The 20,856-nt window shown below is 38.5% G+C and overlaps 1 protein-coding gene across 21 annotated transcripts in view; it reads right to left on the minus strand.

Annotated features, from left to right (window-relative positions):
* Dlg2 (discs large MAGUK scaffold protein 2) overlaps positions 1-20,856 on the minus strand; it is a 1,918,473-nt gene that overhangs the window by 351,645 nt on the left and 1,545,972 nt on the right. For all 21 annotated transcript variants that reach the window (XM_090348516.1, XM_090348525.1, XM_090348524.1 and 18 more), the window contains one exon: positions 3,101-3,257. In XM_090348516.1, coding sequence (XP_090204642.1) covers positions 3,101-3,257 — 157 coding nt within the window. The remainder of the gene's footprint in view (positions 1-3,100; positions 3,258-20,856) is intronic.

Below are 20,856 nucleotides of genomic sequence, written 5' to 3' on the forward strand. Positions count from 1 at the left end.
CAAACACAAAGATGGAAGAAGTAGAAGAAAGAGCAGATGGTGAGTGGACACTGATACTGAATATGTAAATCTTAGCTCTGATTCTTGCTAATTAGTACACTTTATTTTCTTGTATGACAGGCATGGATCATGTAATTCCAGTTATTTGACAGGTGGGCATCCAGAGGAGGGTCATAGTTTGAGAATAGCCCAGGAAAAATTATAGGGTCTCTACTCCCAAAATAACTAAAGTGAAGAAGTCTTAGGGGATGTGACTCATGTGTTAGAATGCCTGCCTAGTAAGTACCAGATTCTAAGTTCAAGCCCTATTTCTGCCAAAAATGTGTAGTTATAATTTTTTTGCCAGTTCTGGGCTTGAACTCAGGGCCTGGGCACTGCCCTTGGACACTTTTTGCTTAAGACTAGTACTCTGCCACTTGAGCCACAGTACCACTTCCAGCTTTTTCTGAGTATGTGGTAACAAGGAATTGAACTCAGGGCTCCATGCATGCTAGGCGAGCACTCTACCACTAGGCTACACTCCCAGGCCCTTATCTATAATTTTAATTCACATGTATTGCTGTTGATATTAATTGATCCGGTAAACTCTGCAAATACTAATCTTTCTGAGTCTTCACTTAATCATGGATACTATCTTAAAAGACTGTAAGAATTAAAAAATTGAGTAAGTCCTTGAGATCTACTGTACAGCATACTAATTATAATTAACAGTAATGTGGTATATTCCTTTTTTGATATGTAGGTAAATATTATGCAGGAATACAATCAATGCAGAGAGCTGGGGAGAAACTTTTATAAGTGATGGATATATTTATAACATAGAATATGCTTGATAGTATCACAAAATACATATATTTTAAAGTATTCTTTTCTTATTTAATTGTAAAGGTGATGTACAGTTACATAAGTCAGGTAATGAGTATATTTCTTTTTGAACAGTATCACTCACTTCTTGTTTTCTCCCACTTCCTCCCCAACTCCCTTCCCCCGCAAGTTGTAATGTTCATTTCCAAAGTGGTTTCTAGTGAGCATCAGTGCTGAATTGATTCATTATTTGCCCTACTAAACTCACTCTATGAAGCCAACATAACCCTCATCCCCAAACCAGATAGGGACTCATCAAAGAAAGAGAACTACAGGGCTGGGAATGTGACCTAGTGGTAGAGTGATTGCCTAGCATGCACGAAGCTCTGGGTTCGATTCCTTGATACCACAGACACAGAAAGCGTCAGAAGTGGTGCTGTGGCTCAAGTGGTAAAGTTCTAGGCTTGAGAAAGACCAAGGACAGTGCTCAGATCCTGAGTTCTAGCCATAGGACTGGCAAAAAAGTAGAAAGAACTACAGACTCATTTCTTTGATAAACATTGATGCAGAACATCTCAATAAAATTCTGGCCTACCAACTTTAACAGCTAATCAAAAAAAATCATACACTATGACCAAGCAGGATTCATTCCGGGGATACAAAGCTGATTCAACATATGCAAGTCAACTGATGTAATTCAACACATCAACAAGAGCAAGAACAAGAACCACATGATTATCTCAATAGATGCAGAAAAAAATTGACAAGAGTCAATACTGCTATATGATAAAAGCGTTGGAGAAGCTAGGAACTCATGGGACATTCCTCAACATAATAAAGGCTGTATGTGTCAAGCCTACATCCAGCATTATGTTCAAGTATGTTCACTCTTTCTACTCCTCTTCAATATAATATTAGGATTCCTAGCCAGAGCAATAAGGCAAGAAGCAAACATAAAGGGGATTCAAATAGGGAAAGAAGAAGAAAAACTCTCCCTCTTTGCAGATGACATGATCTTGTATTTAAAGATTTCTCTCCCAAGGTACTAAAGCTGATTTGTAACTTTGGCAAAGGAGCAGGGTATAAAATTAACAAACAAAAAATCAATAGCTTTTCTATATGCTAACAGTGAGAAGAGTGAGGCTGAAATCAGGAAAGCAATTCCTTTTGTAATGCCTAAAGAATTCGTAGAAATTACCTTAACCAAAGATGTGAAGGTACTCTATAATCAAAATGTTAAAAACCCTGAAAAAGGAAATTAAACAGACTTAAGGAAGTGAAAAGATACATATTTTAAACCCATGAAGTTGTATATATCAGATATAGCTTTCTGTATGTCAATCATAATTTAATGAAGTGACTTACAACATTGCTCCTGTAAAGTGCTCAGTGAATACTAGGTGTTTAGTAAGTTGCTGCTGACAATTCCTGAGCTTAGGCTGTGGCTATGGTCCCATCACCTCCATCAGCAAGCAGTACTAGCAGCAGCATCTTCCAGCATCTTCTCAGATAGGTCTCTGCCCCAAATTATATAAGTTAGAGGAGTGTGGTTTCCGAAGTATAGTCATGAGGTGGGAGGAAAAGTATGCATATTTTTTAATTTAAATTTTATTGTAAAAGTGATACAGAGGGGTTACAGTTACATGAATCAGGGAATGGGTGCATTTCTTTGTGAACAGTATCACCCCTTGTTTGTTTTCCCCAATTTTTCCCCTCTCAATTGCCCTGTCCCCCCACCAAGTTGTAAAGTTCATTTCCACATAGTGTCTACTGAGTATCAGGGCTGAATTGGTTGACTTATACCATTTCTTTTGTACTAGGACTGGGGCTTGAACTCGAGGCTTGGTGTTCTACCTTGGCTTTTTTACTCAAGTGCTTAACCATTTGAGCCATTTGAGTCCTGGTCTAAAGGGGATAGTTCATTGGACTTTCCTGCTTCTGAGCCATGATGCTCTTATCTCAGCCTCCTGTGTAGCTAGAATTACAGGCTTAAGCCACCTTGGTGCCTGGGGGTAGTTAATATACAATTAACAACAACAACAACAACAACAACAACAAACCCGATGTTTCTCAAGGTCCTATTGGATGCAAATAAGTCTCAGAAAATCTAGGAGAAAACATGAGCACCTCATTTTTACCTGAAGAGAAGAAGTGTTACAAGCATCAATCACCTAAGTATCATCTATACTGCACTGTGCACTTGAAGTCACAAAGCTCACATCCTGTTTCCCTTTATAATTAAAGCGACTTATTCACAGGTGCCATGAAGGGAAATAATAATTAAAGAAACACTCACCGATAAGATCTGGTCTCCTCTCTGGAGCTCCCCACTCAGGTCTGCTGGTCCCCCAGCCAGAATGAAGGATACAAAAATACCTTCTCCATCTTCCCCACCCACAATGTTGAAGCCCAGGCCAGTAGAGCCTTTGTGCAGGACCACCTTGCGGGGCTCCCTGTAGGAAGAAATGGAGAACACAGCTCACAGGGTGACTCACTCAAAGTCCTGCTGCTTTCTACTTTCTCTGGGTTGCAGGACACCAGCCATTTGCCACCTACAATGATTCCCTAGGTAAATCCTAACTCTGGCTAAAACCAAAGATAGATGAGTTCATTAACTATCAAAATACCATGCAGAATCATTCGTTAGTTTCAAAACATTCTTTGCTTTGACTCAAACTTGGTATCTGATGTTTTGATCTACTGACCATGGCTCTATGAAATGAGTCACACTTCCAACCCACCAAAGCGTTCTTAAACTAGCATAATAAGAGTTTCCAGAATTAGTGACATGTAAGGATCCACTCTTTATTTTTTGTCAATTCTGGGGCTTGAATTCAAGGTCTGGACATTGTCCTTGAGCTTTCTCAAGGCTAGCATCCTACCCTTGAGTTTTCTGTATCTGTGGTTACTAAGGAATCAAATCCAGGATGTCATGTATGCCAGACATGCATTCTATTACTCAGCCCTACTCACAGCCCAAAGATCCACTTTTGTTTACTTTGCCTGTCCTTATGATTGAATTTGGGACCTTAAGCTCTTGCTTAGTTTTCTTGCTCCTAACTGGCATTCTATTGAACTTTTTGCTCAAATGATACCCTGGCTTTTGCTGCTTATATTGGAGATAGGATCTGCTGGGCATTCCTACTTCAAAACTTGATCCTCCAGATTTCAGTCTCTTAAGCAGGTACAATTAATGGTCAAGCCACTGGTATCTGGCTAAGGATTCCCTTTAATAGCCTAAGTACATCATGATATGTTGTTTTACACAGTGGTTCTCTCTTTGGAATTCATGCTGCCCATATCATCTTCTCCATTCTCTATTATTAAGGATTTGACACCTACACTAGCCCCCTGTACAGAAGCAATCTTGATGCCAGTTTCCATCTTCCAAACCCATTCTTCTGACAGTCAGATAAATCCAATAGTTATACTTGTCAGCTTCATTATCTGCAGTTACCTTACATCAAAGTCCTGGGACTTCCCTGAGGCTGCTGATCTGTATGCCTTTTCTGTGGCCCCTGAACACTCAGGTGAGAGGTCACATTTCTGATTCCCCAGGGACTAGTATTTCCTTACTCCTTGGGTCAAGCTGTGTCTTTGATATTAACTCTAGTGCAGCATTTTTGCCATGTGCAGTGACTTCTCAGATGTGCTTCGCAATGAAAAGTGAAACCTTAGAGACCAGGCTTGAGCAGCAACCCAGGATAACAACCAGTGAGAACCAGGAAGCCACCATTTAGTAAATAGGCAAACACTCAATGTGATTTAGAGCTCTACTTACTCTAATTACTTATGCAAATTTGTTTTCTTCTTGCTAGACTTTAAATCAGGGTTGGCAAAATTTAAAGTCATGGGAAAAGGATGTATCGATAACATAAAGTGAACTGGGGAACACATTTAATCTAAAAGAGGGCAATGCTGTCTAGTGACTAATGTTGCCAGATTTCCAATTTTTGAAAGATAAGCCAAGAATGTAGATCTTTATGTGAATTTTTCAGATTTTTTTCCCCCTCATCCATCATGAGGCATGAAGTTAGGGCCTGGGCACTGTCTTTGAGCTTTTTCTGCTCAAGGTTAGCACTCTACCATTTTGAGCCACAGCACTATTTCCAGTTTTCTAGTGGTTAACTGGAAGTAAGAGTGTCACAGACTTTCCTGCCCTGGCTGGCTTTGAACTACAATCCTCAGAGCTCAGCCTCCTGTCTAGCTAGGATACAGGTGTGCACAATAATCATTACAGAAAAATACCATGAGACTCAATTTCTAGGTTAGATGTTATACTGAGGTTAGATGTTCTGCTATAGAGCAGCTTAAAAAATCTAGAATTGAGTATTTAGAAAAATACTTTTAAATGTTTGGCTAAGCTTGCAAGGAAGAAAAGTTTTTATTTATTTTTTATTGCCGGGGTAATGTATAGGGGTTACAGTTACATTTGCCAGGTAGTAGGTGCATTACTTCTCACACATTGATACCCTTTCTCATGTTTTTGTCCCCATTTCCCCCCTACCCTTTTCCAATCATCTTGTTTTTCCCTCTTCCCTTTCTTATTTCAAATAAACAAATAAATGTATATACAACATACCAGGTAACAAAATCAGAAACAGTAACAATATGAGATTAACCAAAGCACAAAAAAAAGAAGAGAAATAACCTAGTACATGAAGAATAACAATCATACAAGATAAAGCTCGTGTTTCCACAACCTAGATCCTTTCACTTAGTTTCAGAAGAAAATGTTTTAGCAGTTAAAACTAGAGCTAAAAAATAAAGCTGAAATGCACATTCAGAGGACAAACACCCAGAAGATAGCCAGGTCTAGCATCCAGGGTTAATGACTGCATGGAGAGGGGGATTGTGTGGGCTCTGAGGCAGGGTCGTATCAGGCATCCCAGGGCAAAATTAGGACTCTGGCCAGGTGCTAGTGTCTCATGCCTGCCATCTTAGCTACTCTGGTAGGCTAAAATCTCAAATGCTAAGACCTGAGGATCTGACTCAAGGCCAACATGAACAAGAAAGTCTATGGGACTCTTAACGCCACTTAACCAGCAACAAGCCCAAAGTGGAGCTGTTTCTCAATTGGTAGAGCACTAGCTCTGATCAAAAATTCTTAAGGACAGCACCTAGGGCCTGAGTTCAATTCCTAGCACTGGCACAAAAAGAAAAAACTCTGAATGACTACACCTTAAAAGAATGAAGCTCCAAAGTACTAGTCCTTTTTAAAAAGTCAAGAATACCTTGCAGTTCAGCATGCAGGAACCACATGTATCCCTTAGCACTAACCAATCAATTCATAAAACGTCAACCTTTTGAGCTAACCAATCATTTCCAGCCAAATACTTGCCTGCCACTAGCTGCGCAAATCAACTTTGAGTATTGTTTTTTTTTTTATTTTTTCCACAATGTGTTATGATTTGCTCAAATTTGTGACTATACTTGGAAACTTTCCAGAACCCTATTAAAAACCCTGTACAATAAGAAGTCGGCTCTCAACTCAGACCTGCTGTGTCAGTGTCCGTTGTGAGTCCAGACTCTAGTTTGCAATAAAGACTCTTACGTTAAAAAAATATAATCATATCTAAAATATATCTACAGCTAAAAAAATTGAATCTCTCCAAAACAAGTCTTCAAAGAAACAACCATCCCATCGAAACATGGGCCAAAGACTTATAGAGAGTCTTCTCTGAAGAAGAAATAAGAATGGCCTATAGACGCATGAAGAAATGCTCAACATGGCCATAAAAGAAAAGCAAATCAAAACAACTCAAAGATTCCACCTCACTCCAGTTAGAATGGCCATGTTAAAGAACTCTAATAACAACAGATGCTGGAGGGGATGTGGCCAGGAGGGATCACTACTACACTGTTGGTGGGAGTGCAAACTCATTCAATCACTATGGAAAGCAGTATGGTGGTTCCTCAAAAGACAAAACATAGAGCTCCCCTATGACCCAGCAATTCCACTCCTTAGCATTTACCCAAACGTCCAGAAACAAGGACATACTAAATCCACTAGCACAATGATGTTCATTGCAGCACTATTTACCATAGCAAAGATATGGAACCAACCCAGATGCCTATCAGTTGATGATTGCATCAAGAAGATGTGGTTTTTATACGCAATGGAATTCTATGCTGCCATCAGAAAGAATGACATCGCCCCATTTGTAAGGAAATGGAAAGCCTTAAGTGAAGTAAGCCAGACTCAAAGGAACATAGGCTCAATGGTTTCCCTCATTTGTCATAATTAGTACACACCTAGGACTCTCCTAGCAGAGGATTACAATAGGGAAAAACCTAGATACATAAGGTCATATAGGATGAGGCTAAACGAAAGGATCTCCAGGATATGGAAACAAGAGCTTTATTTTATGTGGTTGTTGTTCTTAATGTACTATGTTATTTCTCTTCATGTCTGTTATTCTTTGATTAATCTCATATTGTTACAGTATCTAATTTTGATACCTGACATATTGTATGTTTGTTTATTTGTTTATATGAAATAGGAAGGAAAGGGGGGAAAACAAGATGATTGGAAGGGGGTGAGGGGAGGGAAATGGGGACAAAAATATGAGAAGGGATATCAGTGTGTGAGAAGTAATGCACCTACTATCTGATGAATATACTATAATCTCTCTATTCATTACAATTAAAAAAGTCAAGAATAATCTCTGTCTTCACCTGAGCTGAAAGCAAGAAGAAAGTGCCTAGGCTTTTTTTAATAAATTAATTTACATTTATGAATCAATTCATTGTTTATGAATTGCATTTGGGAATAGAATTTATAACACTGAGTATATTATCAGAAGAAAGGAACAGAGCGAAAGGAGAGCTCCAACATGTTGAGGAAGGGGTGTGCTCGAACTTTGACTGCAAGTGGCTGACAGGAGCACATTTCCTGGTAAACTAGGATAACACATTCTCGCTCTATGGCAGTAGCTAGTAAAGTCCCCTGAGTGGCTAATGCTTTGTATCCCACCTGCTCATTACAACATGGCTTTCCATGGTGTTCTACCTAAGGAAAATAATAAGCACATTCCTAAACTTGAGGTTCTCTCTTTTCCTTCTCATAGGGAAATAAAATAGTATTATAGTACATAGGCTTGGTCACCCCTGGATACACTGACTGAAATTGAGTTTCAAAGCCTGTAGGCTTAAAGCCTAGATCCAGTGCTATGAAAACCCAATGAAGACCTGTTATCCTCTCTTGTCATGCATGGAGAGCCAACTAGGCAACCTTAGCCTTCTTTTCTTTTTTTCTTTAAGTTCAGCTGCATTCATGGAGCAATGTTATTAAGGAGAGAAGATAGTTGCAGGAGGTCAGGGAGAAATCTAAGCCAAGTGGGACGAGGGGCACAGTGGGTATGATTAATGAAGGGGCCATAGCAAAGGTGGCAGCTCGGAGGTCAACTACAGAAAGCTGCAAAGCTGCTGGCTGATTACAACTCAGGTTCTGTATCTTAAAGAGCTTCCTTCACAGAAGACTGTAGCACAAAGCTACCCCTTCTTATGTTTTTGTTCTCATTTCCCGCTCCCTCATACCCTCCCCATCATCTTGTTTTTCCCCCTTTTCTTTCCTATTTCAAATAAATAAACACCTATACAATATACCAGGTAACAAAGTCAGATACAGTAACATTGAAAATCAACACAAATATGTTATTGACAGAGAAATGGCACCTAAAAATCATACCAGCTAATTACAGCAAGTCACAGGCCCTAATGAAACAGAAAAAAATGGCAGGAACTAGTAAAGATTTTTCAATCCTAACCCTCAATATCAATGGACTTAATTCTCCAATTAAACAGCATAGACTGTCCAGTTGGATCAAAAAGCAAGATCTATCTTTCTGCTGTCTTCACGAGATACATCTTGCCCCCAAAACATATTTTGAGGCTGGAGTAAAATCTGTCAAGCTAACGGCTCCCATAAACAGGCTGGAGTTGCCATCCTCATATCAGATAAAATAGACTTCAAACTAAAATTACTGAGAAGAGGAGACAAAGAAGGTTATTACATAATAATAAAGGGCTCTCTCCTCCAGGAGGACATAACCATCCTAAATATCTACACACCTAATGCCAGAGCACCCAACTTCATCAAACAAACTTTACTTACAGAAAACTACACATAGATCGAAACACAGTGATTGTTGGTGACTGTCACCTATGGATAGATCAACCAGGCAAAAACTCAATAGAGAAACCTCAGAATTGAGCAACTGCATAGACCAACTAGATCTAACCGACATCTGCAGATTATCCCACCCAGAAACACCAGAATATACATTTTTTAAGCAGCACATAGAACATTTTCCAAAATAGACCACATTTTAGGGCATAAAGCAAACCTGTGCTGATTCAAAAATACTGAAATTATTCCCTGCATTCTCTCAGACCACAATGGCATCAAATTGGAACTGAACACCAATCCCCACCAAGGAAAACCCTGTAATTCATGGAGATTGAACAACACATTGTTGAATCACTAGTGGGTCATCGAGGAGATCAGAACAGAAATTCAAGTTTATGGAATTTAACAAAAAGAAGCACATAAAATACCAGCTCCTTTAGGACCCAGCAAAGGCAATACTCAGAGGAAAATTTATAGCTCTGAGTGCCTACAATAAAAAATTGGAAAAATCTCAAACCAACAATCTAATGGTCCACTTTAAGCTCTTGGAAAAAGAGCAACAAACCAATCCCAAATGCAGTAGAAGGAAGCAAATTATTAAAATCAAAGCAGAATTAAATGAATTGGAGTCCAAAAAAAACCATAGAATCAACAAAACAAGGAGTTGGTTCTTTGAAAAAATGGGCTGTAGCACAGATCATGTGGTTTTACTGCTAAGACCTAGCTTGCACACTCAGTAAAATTTTCCTTTAGCTCTTGCATAGAGAAAATCTTGGAATTAGTTATGTACCTGAGATTACATATAATATCCTTTGTAAAAGGAATCTGCAAATTAATTTTCTTCCCACAAATATAAATCAGCTATAGATTAGTTTTAATTAGGTTGATGTTGAAATATTGTGACTCTTCTGCTCATTCATCTATCAAATGTGATCGTCTAATAACCACATTTTATCTTGATTTGCTTTCATCTGCATTTATCAAAAAGATAAATAGAAAAGCATCTAAATCTTTTTAGGTAGACAATTATTTTTATGCATAATTTAAACCATAGAACAAGAGTTTAACAATAACTGCAGCATCTGTAACATGGTCACACTGGAGAAGTATGTAAATCTTATACTCACATATGCACATATATATATGCACATACTTCTCATAATCATTTAATCATCACTTTGTCTCCAACACAAAAGAAAAGAGCCCATTCCTCTACTCTTCTTTCATTTTACACCATTTTGTTATACATACTAGATGGGAGAGAATGATGAGAGGGTGACACTAGTCAAGATACAGTGCACTCACAAACTGACATATTGAATTGAAACTCTTTATACTTCTACTTAAGATCTATCTATCTATATCTATCTATCTATCTAATCTATCATTATCCATAATGAAATTATGCTATTACTTTCTCTTCCTGCTATAATTATAAGCCATAAGGAATAAATTATTAAAAATTTATTCTTATACTTGGTTATTTGTTCTCAAGCTTTCATGACTAGTGAAATATTAAAATATTATTTAAAAATATTATGAAATCTTGGGGATAAGTAAAACTAATATTTGTTAATAGAGATGAATGGAAAATAACTATATATATCTTCTAGAGGCAAAAACATTTTTTGTTGTTGTTCTTTTGTGCCAGTACTGGTGTCTGAACTCTTGAGCAAACGCCCTGATCCTTAGCTTTTAGTTCAAGGCCACCATATTGTCACTTGAGCAACATCTTCATTTGTAGCTTTTTGTTGATTAATTGGAGATAAGAGTCTCATGAACTTTCTTGCCCAGGTTTATTTAGAATCACAATCCTCAGATCTCAACATCCTGAGTAGCCAAGATTACAGGTGTGAACAACTAGTTTAGGGAGAAAGGCAAATATATTTAATGAAAGTTTTTAAAAGATGTCTTTGGAGTTGGAGTTCTATGATATGAACAATTTCAAATTAATAGGTGCTAAAACCAATTAGTGTGACATAGAAAATGTGGCTTCAAAGTTTTACAGGTATTCTCTTAACTATAAATTGCATATATCTATATTACTGTAGGAAAATATATTTCTAAAATGAGTCCTATTTTCTTCTTTTTAATTAATTTTTTATCATATTTTATTGTTGGGGTAATATAAAGAGGGGTTACAGTTATATTCATTAGGTAGTGGGTACATTATTTCTCAAACATTGATATCCCTTCTCATGTTTTTGTCTCCCTTTCTCTCCCCCCCCTCCCAATTATCTGAGTCCTGTTTCCTTGTCTTGACTCCAACATCATCCCCTGGGTGTCTAAACTTGGCATCTTTGAATCATAGAAACATTCATGTTCAACAAAGGGAGTAGAGGCAGAGACAAACCAGAATTCTGACCAAGAAAAACCAGAATCACTACTCTCCTATGATGTATACTTGCTCAATGCAAACAAATTTCTACCCCCTTCTAAAAATCACAATAACAATGGATTATGTGATAGATATTTAGTGCTCATCTTGAAGAGAATAGGAGACAGAAATGCCTCTGTTTTTTCAACTATTGCAAGTTCTCTTTGGCTTTTGACATTACAAACCTTCCTTGGTATCGTTTCACAACAGAAATTTACATGGTGATGGAAATGTTCCATGTTTGTGTTGTTCAATATGGTAGCCAGTGGTCACATATTATGCACATTTCAAGTGTGGCTGGTATAACGGAGAAACTTAATCTGTTAATTTATTATCTTTTTTTTCTTTTGGTCAGTTGTGGGGCTTGAACTCAGGGCCTGGGTGCTGTCCCTGAGCATTTTTGCTCAAGGAAGGCTAGCGTTCTACCATCTTGAGCCACAGCACCACTTCCTATTTTCTTGTACCTAATAGGAGATAAGAGTCTCATGAACTTCCTTTCCTTTGAACGGCTGGCTTTGAACTGTTATCCTCAGATCTTAAGCTTCTTAAGTAGTTAGGCTTACAGCCCTGAACCACCAGCACCCAGCTTTATCTTATCATGAAGTAGTTGTACAAAGTGGATTGAATATGTTAATTTATGTATCTTGATCAATGTCACCCCTTTATTTAAATATTTTTTAAGATATTATATATAAACCATCATATTAAAGTTCTTCTCAGAGAGCCTTATGTTTCTTTCTTTTTTTTTTTCCAGTCCCGGGGCTTAAACTCAGGGTCTGATTTCTGTCCTTGGGCTTTCTCAAGGCTAGTGCTCTACCACTTGACCCACAACATTATTTCTGGATTTTTCTGTGTACATGGTACTGGGGAATAGAACCTCGGGCTTCATGTATGCTAGGCAAGCACTCTCCCACTAGGCCATGCTCCCACCCCCCTGCTGTTCCTTTTTTAGCCCTCAGTTTAAAAGGTACTCTAGGTACTCTTAAAACTCCATCTAAACTAGTCCCCTTTGATATATCTTCCTGTATGCCTCCTCTACATTTCTCATCTTGACTAAATTACTTGCCTAATATGTTTATTTATAACATCTCATACTAGCATGCAATCTCTGTGAGAGCAACCACCCCCTTGTGCCCTGGGAACTGGCATAATGCCTAACACATACTACATCACCAATATTTGGTGAATGAATTAATACGTGAGTACTCTCACATCTTTCCTTTTGTCCCCCTGGATTTTCCTTTCTTTTCTTTCTTTTCTTTCTTTCTTTCTTTCTTTCTTTCTTTCTTTCTTTCTTTCTTTCTTTCTTTCTTTCTCTCTCTCTCTCTCTCTCTCTCTCTCTCTCTCTCTTTCTTTCTTTCTTCTTCTGGATTGAATATAAGACTTCACCTTTATTAGGTAAGTACATGTACCCCTAGAGCAGTATCTAATAATCCTATCTTTCTATTAAAGTGTTGCTGACTCACTAATCCATATCTCTAGCTCAGATCAGCATCTTCAATTCCAGTTTCCATTTAGTCACTCCAGAATGGAATAAATATCTTTTGAAGAATATGTTTTTATCTTTTTATTCTTTATCTTGTCTACCCACTCTTACACATCAGGAATATATACATGTTGCCTCTTTACTGTTTGTCTGGTACTTCTAGTTATGTAATTATTGTAGTCACAGTTTTCTCCGAAGTGACTCCCAAATCATCCTAGTATTGATTGCTCTTAGTTCAGAGCTATGGCACCCCCAGCTGCCCTCGCCCAGGGATTCCCAAACCTCAACCTCACCCTTGCCTTCACACTGCCAAAGCTCTGGCAAAGACATTTTCTTAAAAAGTGAATTCATCCCTTCTCTGAAGCTCAACACAATATAACCAAAATCCTGCAAGGTATTTTGTGGATATTCATAACAAATTTTAAAACTAATATTGATGTACAGATATAATTTATACTTAACTATTTTATTTCAGTTACAGGGCTGAAAGGTAATCTTTTCAATAAATGATGTGGGAACAACTCAATACTCAACAACAATGAGGGGTTCTTTACAAAATTAGACTCAACATATATCATATGCCTAAGTACAAAATGCAATCTATGCACAGAAAGACATGCATGTGAAGAACTCATTCATATGCATCATTTAAAAAGCCGAGTTCATGAAAGTTGAAAAAATAGTTGTTATAGAAGTTTTATTGCAGCCAGGTGCCATGGATCGCAGCTGTAACCCTAGCTACTCAGGAGGCTGAGATCTGAGGATCAAAGTTCAAAGCCAGCCTGGGCACAAAAGGACCTGAGATTCATCTTCAAAATAGGAGTGGGGCTTGGCTCAAGGTTAGGGTGGTAGCCTTGAGCTGAAGAATTCAGGGACAGTGCCCAGGCTGAGTTCAAGCTGCATGACCTACAAAAAACCAAAAACTAAAAAACACACAAAACAAGTTGTGTTCGCTGTGCTGGGGAAGGGGTGGGGAAATGTGGACTAAGTTACAGTTAGACAGAAGTAAGAAGTTCTGGTATTCTATGGCATAATGTGGCTGTAGATAGCAATTATGTACTGTCTATTTCAAAAAGGCAACAAAAAAATTGGATAATTTTTTGTCAGTCCTGGGGCTTGAACTCAGGGTTTGGGCACTGTCCTTGAGCTTTCTCATGGCTAGCATTCTATCACTTGACCCACAGCACCACTTCTGGCTTGTTTCTGTGTATATGGTAACAAGCAATTGAACCCAGGGCTTTGTGAATGCTAAGCAAGCACTCTACCACTAGGTCACACTTCTGGCTCCTTGGACAATTTTTGCCAGAAAAGAATGTCAAAGGTATTTAAAGAGATGGATACCTTTACTTTCATTTAAACATTATCTGATGCATACATGTGTCAAAACTTTATGATATTGGACATTGGTACAGAGCCAGTCCAGGGCAGACAAATCCTCCCCATTTATCTCCATTTAACCAGCAAGAAACCAGAAGTATGTATGTGACTCATATGATGGAACACCAGCCTTAGGCCAAAAAATTAAGCTAGAGTACAAAGTCTTGAAGCCAGACTTAGCACTAGCACAAAACAACAAAACAAAAACAAAAACCTTTACATGATTACCTATTTACTTTTATGTTTTATTTATTTATTTTGTTGGTTGTAGGGCTTGAATTCTGGGCCTGGGCACTGTCCCTAAGCTCTTCAGCTTAAGTCTACCACCCTACCCTTGAGCCAAGTCCCACTTCCAGTTTTCTAGAGGTTAACTGGAGATAAGAATCTCAGATCCTTTTGTGCCCGGGCTGGCTTTAAACCTTGATTCTCAGATCTCAGCCTCCCGAGTAGCTAGGATTACAGGTGTGAGCCACCATGCCCGGCCATACTTTTATGTTTTTATGTTATTATTTAAACGTAAAAAAAAGAACACAAAAGACTCTACTAAGGATGGGTAAAGGACTTGACTTGATAGTTCAGTGAAAAAAGATTATAGATGACAAATAAATATACGGAAAGGTGCTTAATTTAATATGTCATGTCTCAATTAAATGAGATACCACTGTACAGCCATCAGAATCCCCCAAATTCAGTGCATTGATAACAACAAATGCAGGCACGGGGCTGAAGTAACAGTATTCTCACTACTACTGGGGATTCCAGTTGGGACGACAGTTTGCTAACTTCTGACATAACAAAATATATTCTTGACTATATGTTCCAGATCTATGCCAAATGCTTTTAAATGACAAGAATCCTTTTCCCTGGATGGTTATACGAGTTCAATTCATAATGACTCAAACATGTTCACCACCAAAATATTCTGTGGCAGTTAAATGAATAAACAGTGACATAATCAGATAATGGAATACTATTCAGTACCCAAAACAGAGGAACTACCAAAAGTCACAGTAAAAATGGCTAGTAGAGCGAGGTGCTGGTGGCTCACACCTGTAATCCTAGCTGCTTAGGAGACTGAGATCTGAGGATCATGGTTCAAAGTCACCTTGGGAATGGAAGTCTGTGAGACTCTTATCTCCAATTACCCACTGGAAAACTAGAAGTGGTGCTGTGGCTCAAAATGGTAGAGTACGAGCCTTGAGCTGAAGAGCTCAAGGACAGGGCCTAGGCAAAGATATAAAAAGACCAGTGGTTATCAGGGCTAATAAAGAGGAAAGGATAGAGAGGCAGAGCACAGAAGACCTTCAGAGTGATGAAAGAGCTGTCATTCCCTGGTCTTCTTGGGGGATTTGTTCCAGGAACCTTCCTGGACTACTCAAATCCATGGATGTTCTGATTCCTCATAGAAAAGAGTCGGCATTTGACCTTTACAAGTCCTGTGTATTCCAAATCATCTCTAGATGATTTTTACTATCCAATATAATGTAAGTAGTTCTTACATTATTTCGCTTAGGAAATAATGACAAGAAAATAAAGTCAGTACAGATATAAGGGGCAAAAACTCTCTTTAATCTGGGCCTTGTTGAATCTATGGATATGAAACCTGTAGGTAAAGAATATTGGCTATACTTCACACATCTGTATAAATCATGAAAAGAATAACACTTGAAGTGAGCACTAATGTCAGTTTTGAACTGTAGGTGATAACTATATTTTGTAACAAATGTACCACTTTGGTAGGGAATGCTGGAAATAATGGAGGCCATAACATGTGGGCAAAGGTTTTATATGAGAACTCTACTTCCTGCTCATTTTTCCTGTCAACCCCAAATTGTTCTGAAAAAGAAAATTCATTAAACAGAAGTGTTCAGCAAATACAAGTTTCCTTTCCTCTACTTCTATGTTTTTAATACCTCGCAGCAATGTAGCCTAAAGCAGAAGCTTGATACATGATTCTGGAATGACGATCTGAAAGACATCAGTAGCTCAGCACCAATGAATTGACCCTGAGAGCTGCTGGAAAAGGATGATGGTGGCATGGGAGACCAGAATCAAAGGGAGGTTAGTTCAAGGTTGAGGGCATCTAGTCTGGCAGGAATATTCCATTTTCGTGAGTGTGGGTTCTGAGCTATGTAAGGTCAATGTACGACTTCTCCCAAGCTCTGTGTGCTGCTGAAGTTGACATGGAAGGAAACATTGCCAGACAAGTAAGTGCTGGCTTTATAGATATACTGTAGGTCACAGATCTGGCATTTTAGATCTCTCTCCACCACCATTTCTCCCCTACAATCACTTGTTTCAACACTATCATCCCTTCCCTAGGCAAAAGAAGCTATTAAAAAATTAAAAACAACCAAGAAAAAGTCTAAGTGACACTCCTTTTTAAGAATATAATTTTGTTTCCTTTCTCCCTTCTTTCCTCCCTCCCTCCTTTGCCCTATTCCTCTCTTTTTTCCTTTTTATCAGCATTGTTGGGGATTAGACTCGGGGCCTTGTACTTGCCAAAAAAGTGCTCTACCAGGGCCTGGAGCATAGCCTAGTGGTAGATTGCTTGCCTCAAGTGCATGAAGCCCTGGGTTTGATTCCTCAGTACTACATACTCAGAAAAAGCTAGAAGTGGTACTGTGGCTCAAGTGGCAGGGTGATATCCTTGAGCAAAAAGTGTCCAAGGACAGTCAGTGTCCAGGCCCTGAGTTCAAGCCCCAGAACTGGCCAAAAAAAAGAAGTTTTCCTCCTTTTGCTTGGTCTGCTCTTGGATTGTGATTTTCCTCTATCCACCTCCTCAGTGGCTGGGATTACAGATCGGCATGAGCATGCCCAGTTTGATTTTGAGATAGGGTTTTGTTGACATTTTCCCTAGCTGGTCTTGAGCATTGATAGTCTTTTATTTCTGATTCTTGAATAGCTAGGATTGTAGGCATGTAGCACTATACCTGGCCTAGTAATGTATTTCTTGAAGGGCCAACTTACCTTATGTGATTCTTATCTGATTGGTTAAAACAGATAAACTATGAACAATTATAAAGAAAAAAAAAGAATACCAGAAAAGTATTTGCTTTCATTCTCTCCTGGAAAGAGAAGGCCCTAGGAAGAAATCAGGAGTTCTGAATTCTGGTCTTGAATTTATTGTGTCCTTGGAATTTACAGATCTCTCTCTGACCTCAGACATTTTCCCCAGGGAAACTAGAGGGTTTGATGTCATAATATTAGCTACTCAGCAGTACTAGTTGGCATTTTAACCGTCTTTCCCAAACTGGGGATGGCCCCCAACTAACCTAAAAGTAGAACAGCATTGGAAATCAGCCCTCCACAGTGCTGTGTGTTTTGCTGACATAAAAGACCAGGTTATAAAAGTTATGTTTCCTTCTGCAAAAACCACATGCATGGGCCAGGAGTTTGGCCTAGTGGTAGGGTGCTTGCTCAGCATGCATAAAGACCTGGGTTCAATTCCTTGGTACCATCTATGTAGAAAAAGCTGGAAGTGGTGCTGTGGGTCAAGTGGTAGAGCTCTAGCTTTGAAAAAGCCCAAGGACAGTGGTCAGGCCCTGAGTTTAAGCCCCATGACTGGAAAAAAAAAACCCAAAACTAAACTACAACAACAAAAAACACATGCACTTGTGAAATCTTTGATAGAGGTGCTTCTCCTCTATACCCAGTATGAAGGGTGCTGATATACCTTTTCTTAAGTTCTTGTGCCCAAATCTTTTGCTATCAGAAATATACTCCGAGTTGACTGTATCTATATCTTGATATCAATTGTGATATCAATATCATTTGTACTTATATCATCTATGTAATCTTACCTACACAAAGTGATTTGGCACCCTGTATCAATTAGTACATTCAGCCTACCAAAATATTTCCTGAACTCTGTACTTAGAATTAAAAATGTCCAACTCTTCTCAGCAGCTCCTGTGAGCATGGAACTTCCTTGTTTGAAGAGTACTCTGTAACTCCTCAGGATCAGTAGCTTCTTGGTTAAAAACAATCACTGGGGTTATATTTGATCAGTGCTACTAGTAATGTCCAAGTTATCAGCTTGTTCTCTGTTCAGAAATTGCATACATAAAATCATAAATTAGGTTCGTTTTTTTCCTTCTTGATTTCTCAAACACCTCATCAGAATGTTATGTATATACCACACATTCAATAAATGCTAAATTGAATGAACAAACACAAGGCTAATTAACAAAATCAGTGACTGAAGGGCTAGATAGATGAGTGATCTTGTCTAATGCATAATTCTTGCCTAGTCTGATTCTCAATGTAGTAAGCAGGAGCTTTTACTGAATGTGATCTATTAATCCATAAAGGTTACTGACTGATGTCCCAGAAGCCTACGTCAGTGGCACAAACATTTGCCAGGACTGAAAAATCAACAGAGAAATTAAATAAAGGGCAGAGATCACTTTATTTTCCTGGCAGTAGAAAGACATCTGGCCTATGGCACAGAATATGGATGTGTTCTTTCTTTAAACTCTCTTATAATTGGAGAGGAGAAGGAAGTAAACAGAAATCCTAATGGAATTTGAGAGTCTCTGAGGAATCCAGGGTGAATGTGGAGAAAAACACCAAATTTGGTTTGGATATATGAAGATGGATGTCTCAAGATGAGTAATTTAATGAAGGCTGACAAATGAAACCCAAAGTAATATTCTCCAGCCTCTGTTTTCCCCAGCCTTGTCTGTGCTCAGGTCACAGTCAGGCAAGGCAAAAACATAATCCAAACAATTCTATATATGTGGTTATGTCCAAAGTCAAAAAGCAATGCTCAGTAAATACAAATCAGAGGAGATTAAGGTTTTATCTACTCACATGATGGATAAGCAACCAGCAAGATCCTCTCATGTGACTTTTATCTAAATTTGTTTTCATGAGGGATTGAAAATATGATGGGGAAGGCCTTTGGTCAGTCAGACTAAACTACATGGTTGGGGTATCTGTGACATTTCTGTTGTGTGGGAGCAGGCAGGGCTAGGTTGCAGTCAGGCTCATGACCTTGGGGTCATGACAATAGAAAATTCTTCCCTGGTCCCTTGCCACATTACTTTTGGGATCAACTGAAGTAATCTGTCTGAGACACCTTTGTAAATTGTACTAATCATTACAGACATAAGCCTAATGCCTTCTTGGTGATAAGGAGACGAGGAGACAAAAGCATAAAAAATAAAGAATAAAAAGTATAAGGAAAGATGAAGAAAGTTTCGCAAGAGAAGGGGGAGGATAGTGAACAAAGATAGAAGAGAAAAAAGTACCTAGGGAAGAAGTTGGGAGAGGAGAATGGCAGGAAGTAAGCAAGCTGCAAAGAGAAAGCAGGAAGCAGTAAGAAATTAGCAGCACATAGCAGAGGTCAAGGAGGGATCTCAAACTTCAGATTCATATGTAGCTGAAATGCATCAGTCAGTGGAACTACAGAACTGAATGAAGACGGAATTTAGAAAAAAAATTATCTTTTGCAGAGGCTGTCCAATTCTAAAAAACAGAATGGAAGTTTCCATCCGATGGAAACCAGAGAGGAGTCAGAGGAGAGAGAGAGTCACCCATGAGTCAGCCTCCTTATTATGGGAAAGTGCTCCTGGATTCAAATTGTGCTAGTTAAGTTATATGCTCCGACAGACTCATAATCATTGCTTTGCAGCAGTTCATGAAGGCCTGCTTCTCTTTGCCAGTTAATGCCGAAACCACCATTCAGATAAGAGATCCTTCAACCTCCCCATGAAGTTAGACCCTGTATAGAGACACTCAGAACATCGTAGGCTCCTGACCTTGGTGCAGCTGTGGACTGATGGCTAGTATTTGCTTTGTTCAGTATTCTATATAATTAAACATACCCAAAATAGATAAATCTTTCTGACAGTTTGGGGAATTGAATCCTGACATGGAATAATGGTTTCTGTATTTACTTTGGCTAGTCTGGGAAACTGGAAAATGGGTGTTTGTTTTTTTTTTAATATTCCTGCTGAGTAAGCATATAAACAAGTACCTCAGTGCCACCTGAGTGTCAAAAAAGTTGAGAGTGACTACATCAATATTAGTTTAGTAATTCTGACTATTGATGAAGAGGTTCAATTTTGTAGTTAAATCTTCTAACTATTTTGGGTATGTTTAATTATATAATCATAAAGAGACTGCTTATTCACAATTGACATGGATGCTTTTATGAAACCAGTTTATTAAATAGTCAGCATGTTTCCTGGGAAGATGTGTAAGATGAAGATGGGTCTGTTGAACAATGCACCAAAAAAAAAAGAACAAATAATGAACCAAAGAACATGTCTCAAGCTAAATTCCCTAGTGAATTTGGAGACAGATTTCCTAGATCAATTCCAACTGATAAGCCTGGTGGACTACTTGGTGCAGGAGACTAGTAAACAGACAGCTCAGTAGCTTGTAGTAACTGAGCTCCTGACCTTGCAGGCCTGCTCACCATACCCAAAGGCAATGGCATGACTCCATGACATTCTTCTACCTTCTCTAACTCCGCATGTTTCAAGCTGAATGAAATCATTTTAGGAGTTGGCCCTACTCTTATTCACATTCTTTTGTAAAACTGAATTGTTAACTATGATAGTAACTTTAAGAAAGGATTTCAAACTCAGAAATAATATTGAGCCCCATTTTGTAATAAAATGCCCCTTTTCACTTCAAAAGTTGGCCATTTGTGGGCAAAGTTATAGGCTT

Source organism: Megascapheus bottae, chromosome 16, assembly GCF_031878675.1.
Source record: "Megascapheus bottae isolate mThoBot1 chromosome 16, mThoBot2.hap1, whole genome shotgun sequence".
Lineage (NCBI taxonomy): Eukaryota > Metazoa > Chordata > Mammalia > Rodentia > Geomyidae > Megascapheus > Megascapheus bottae.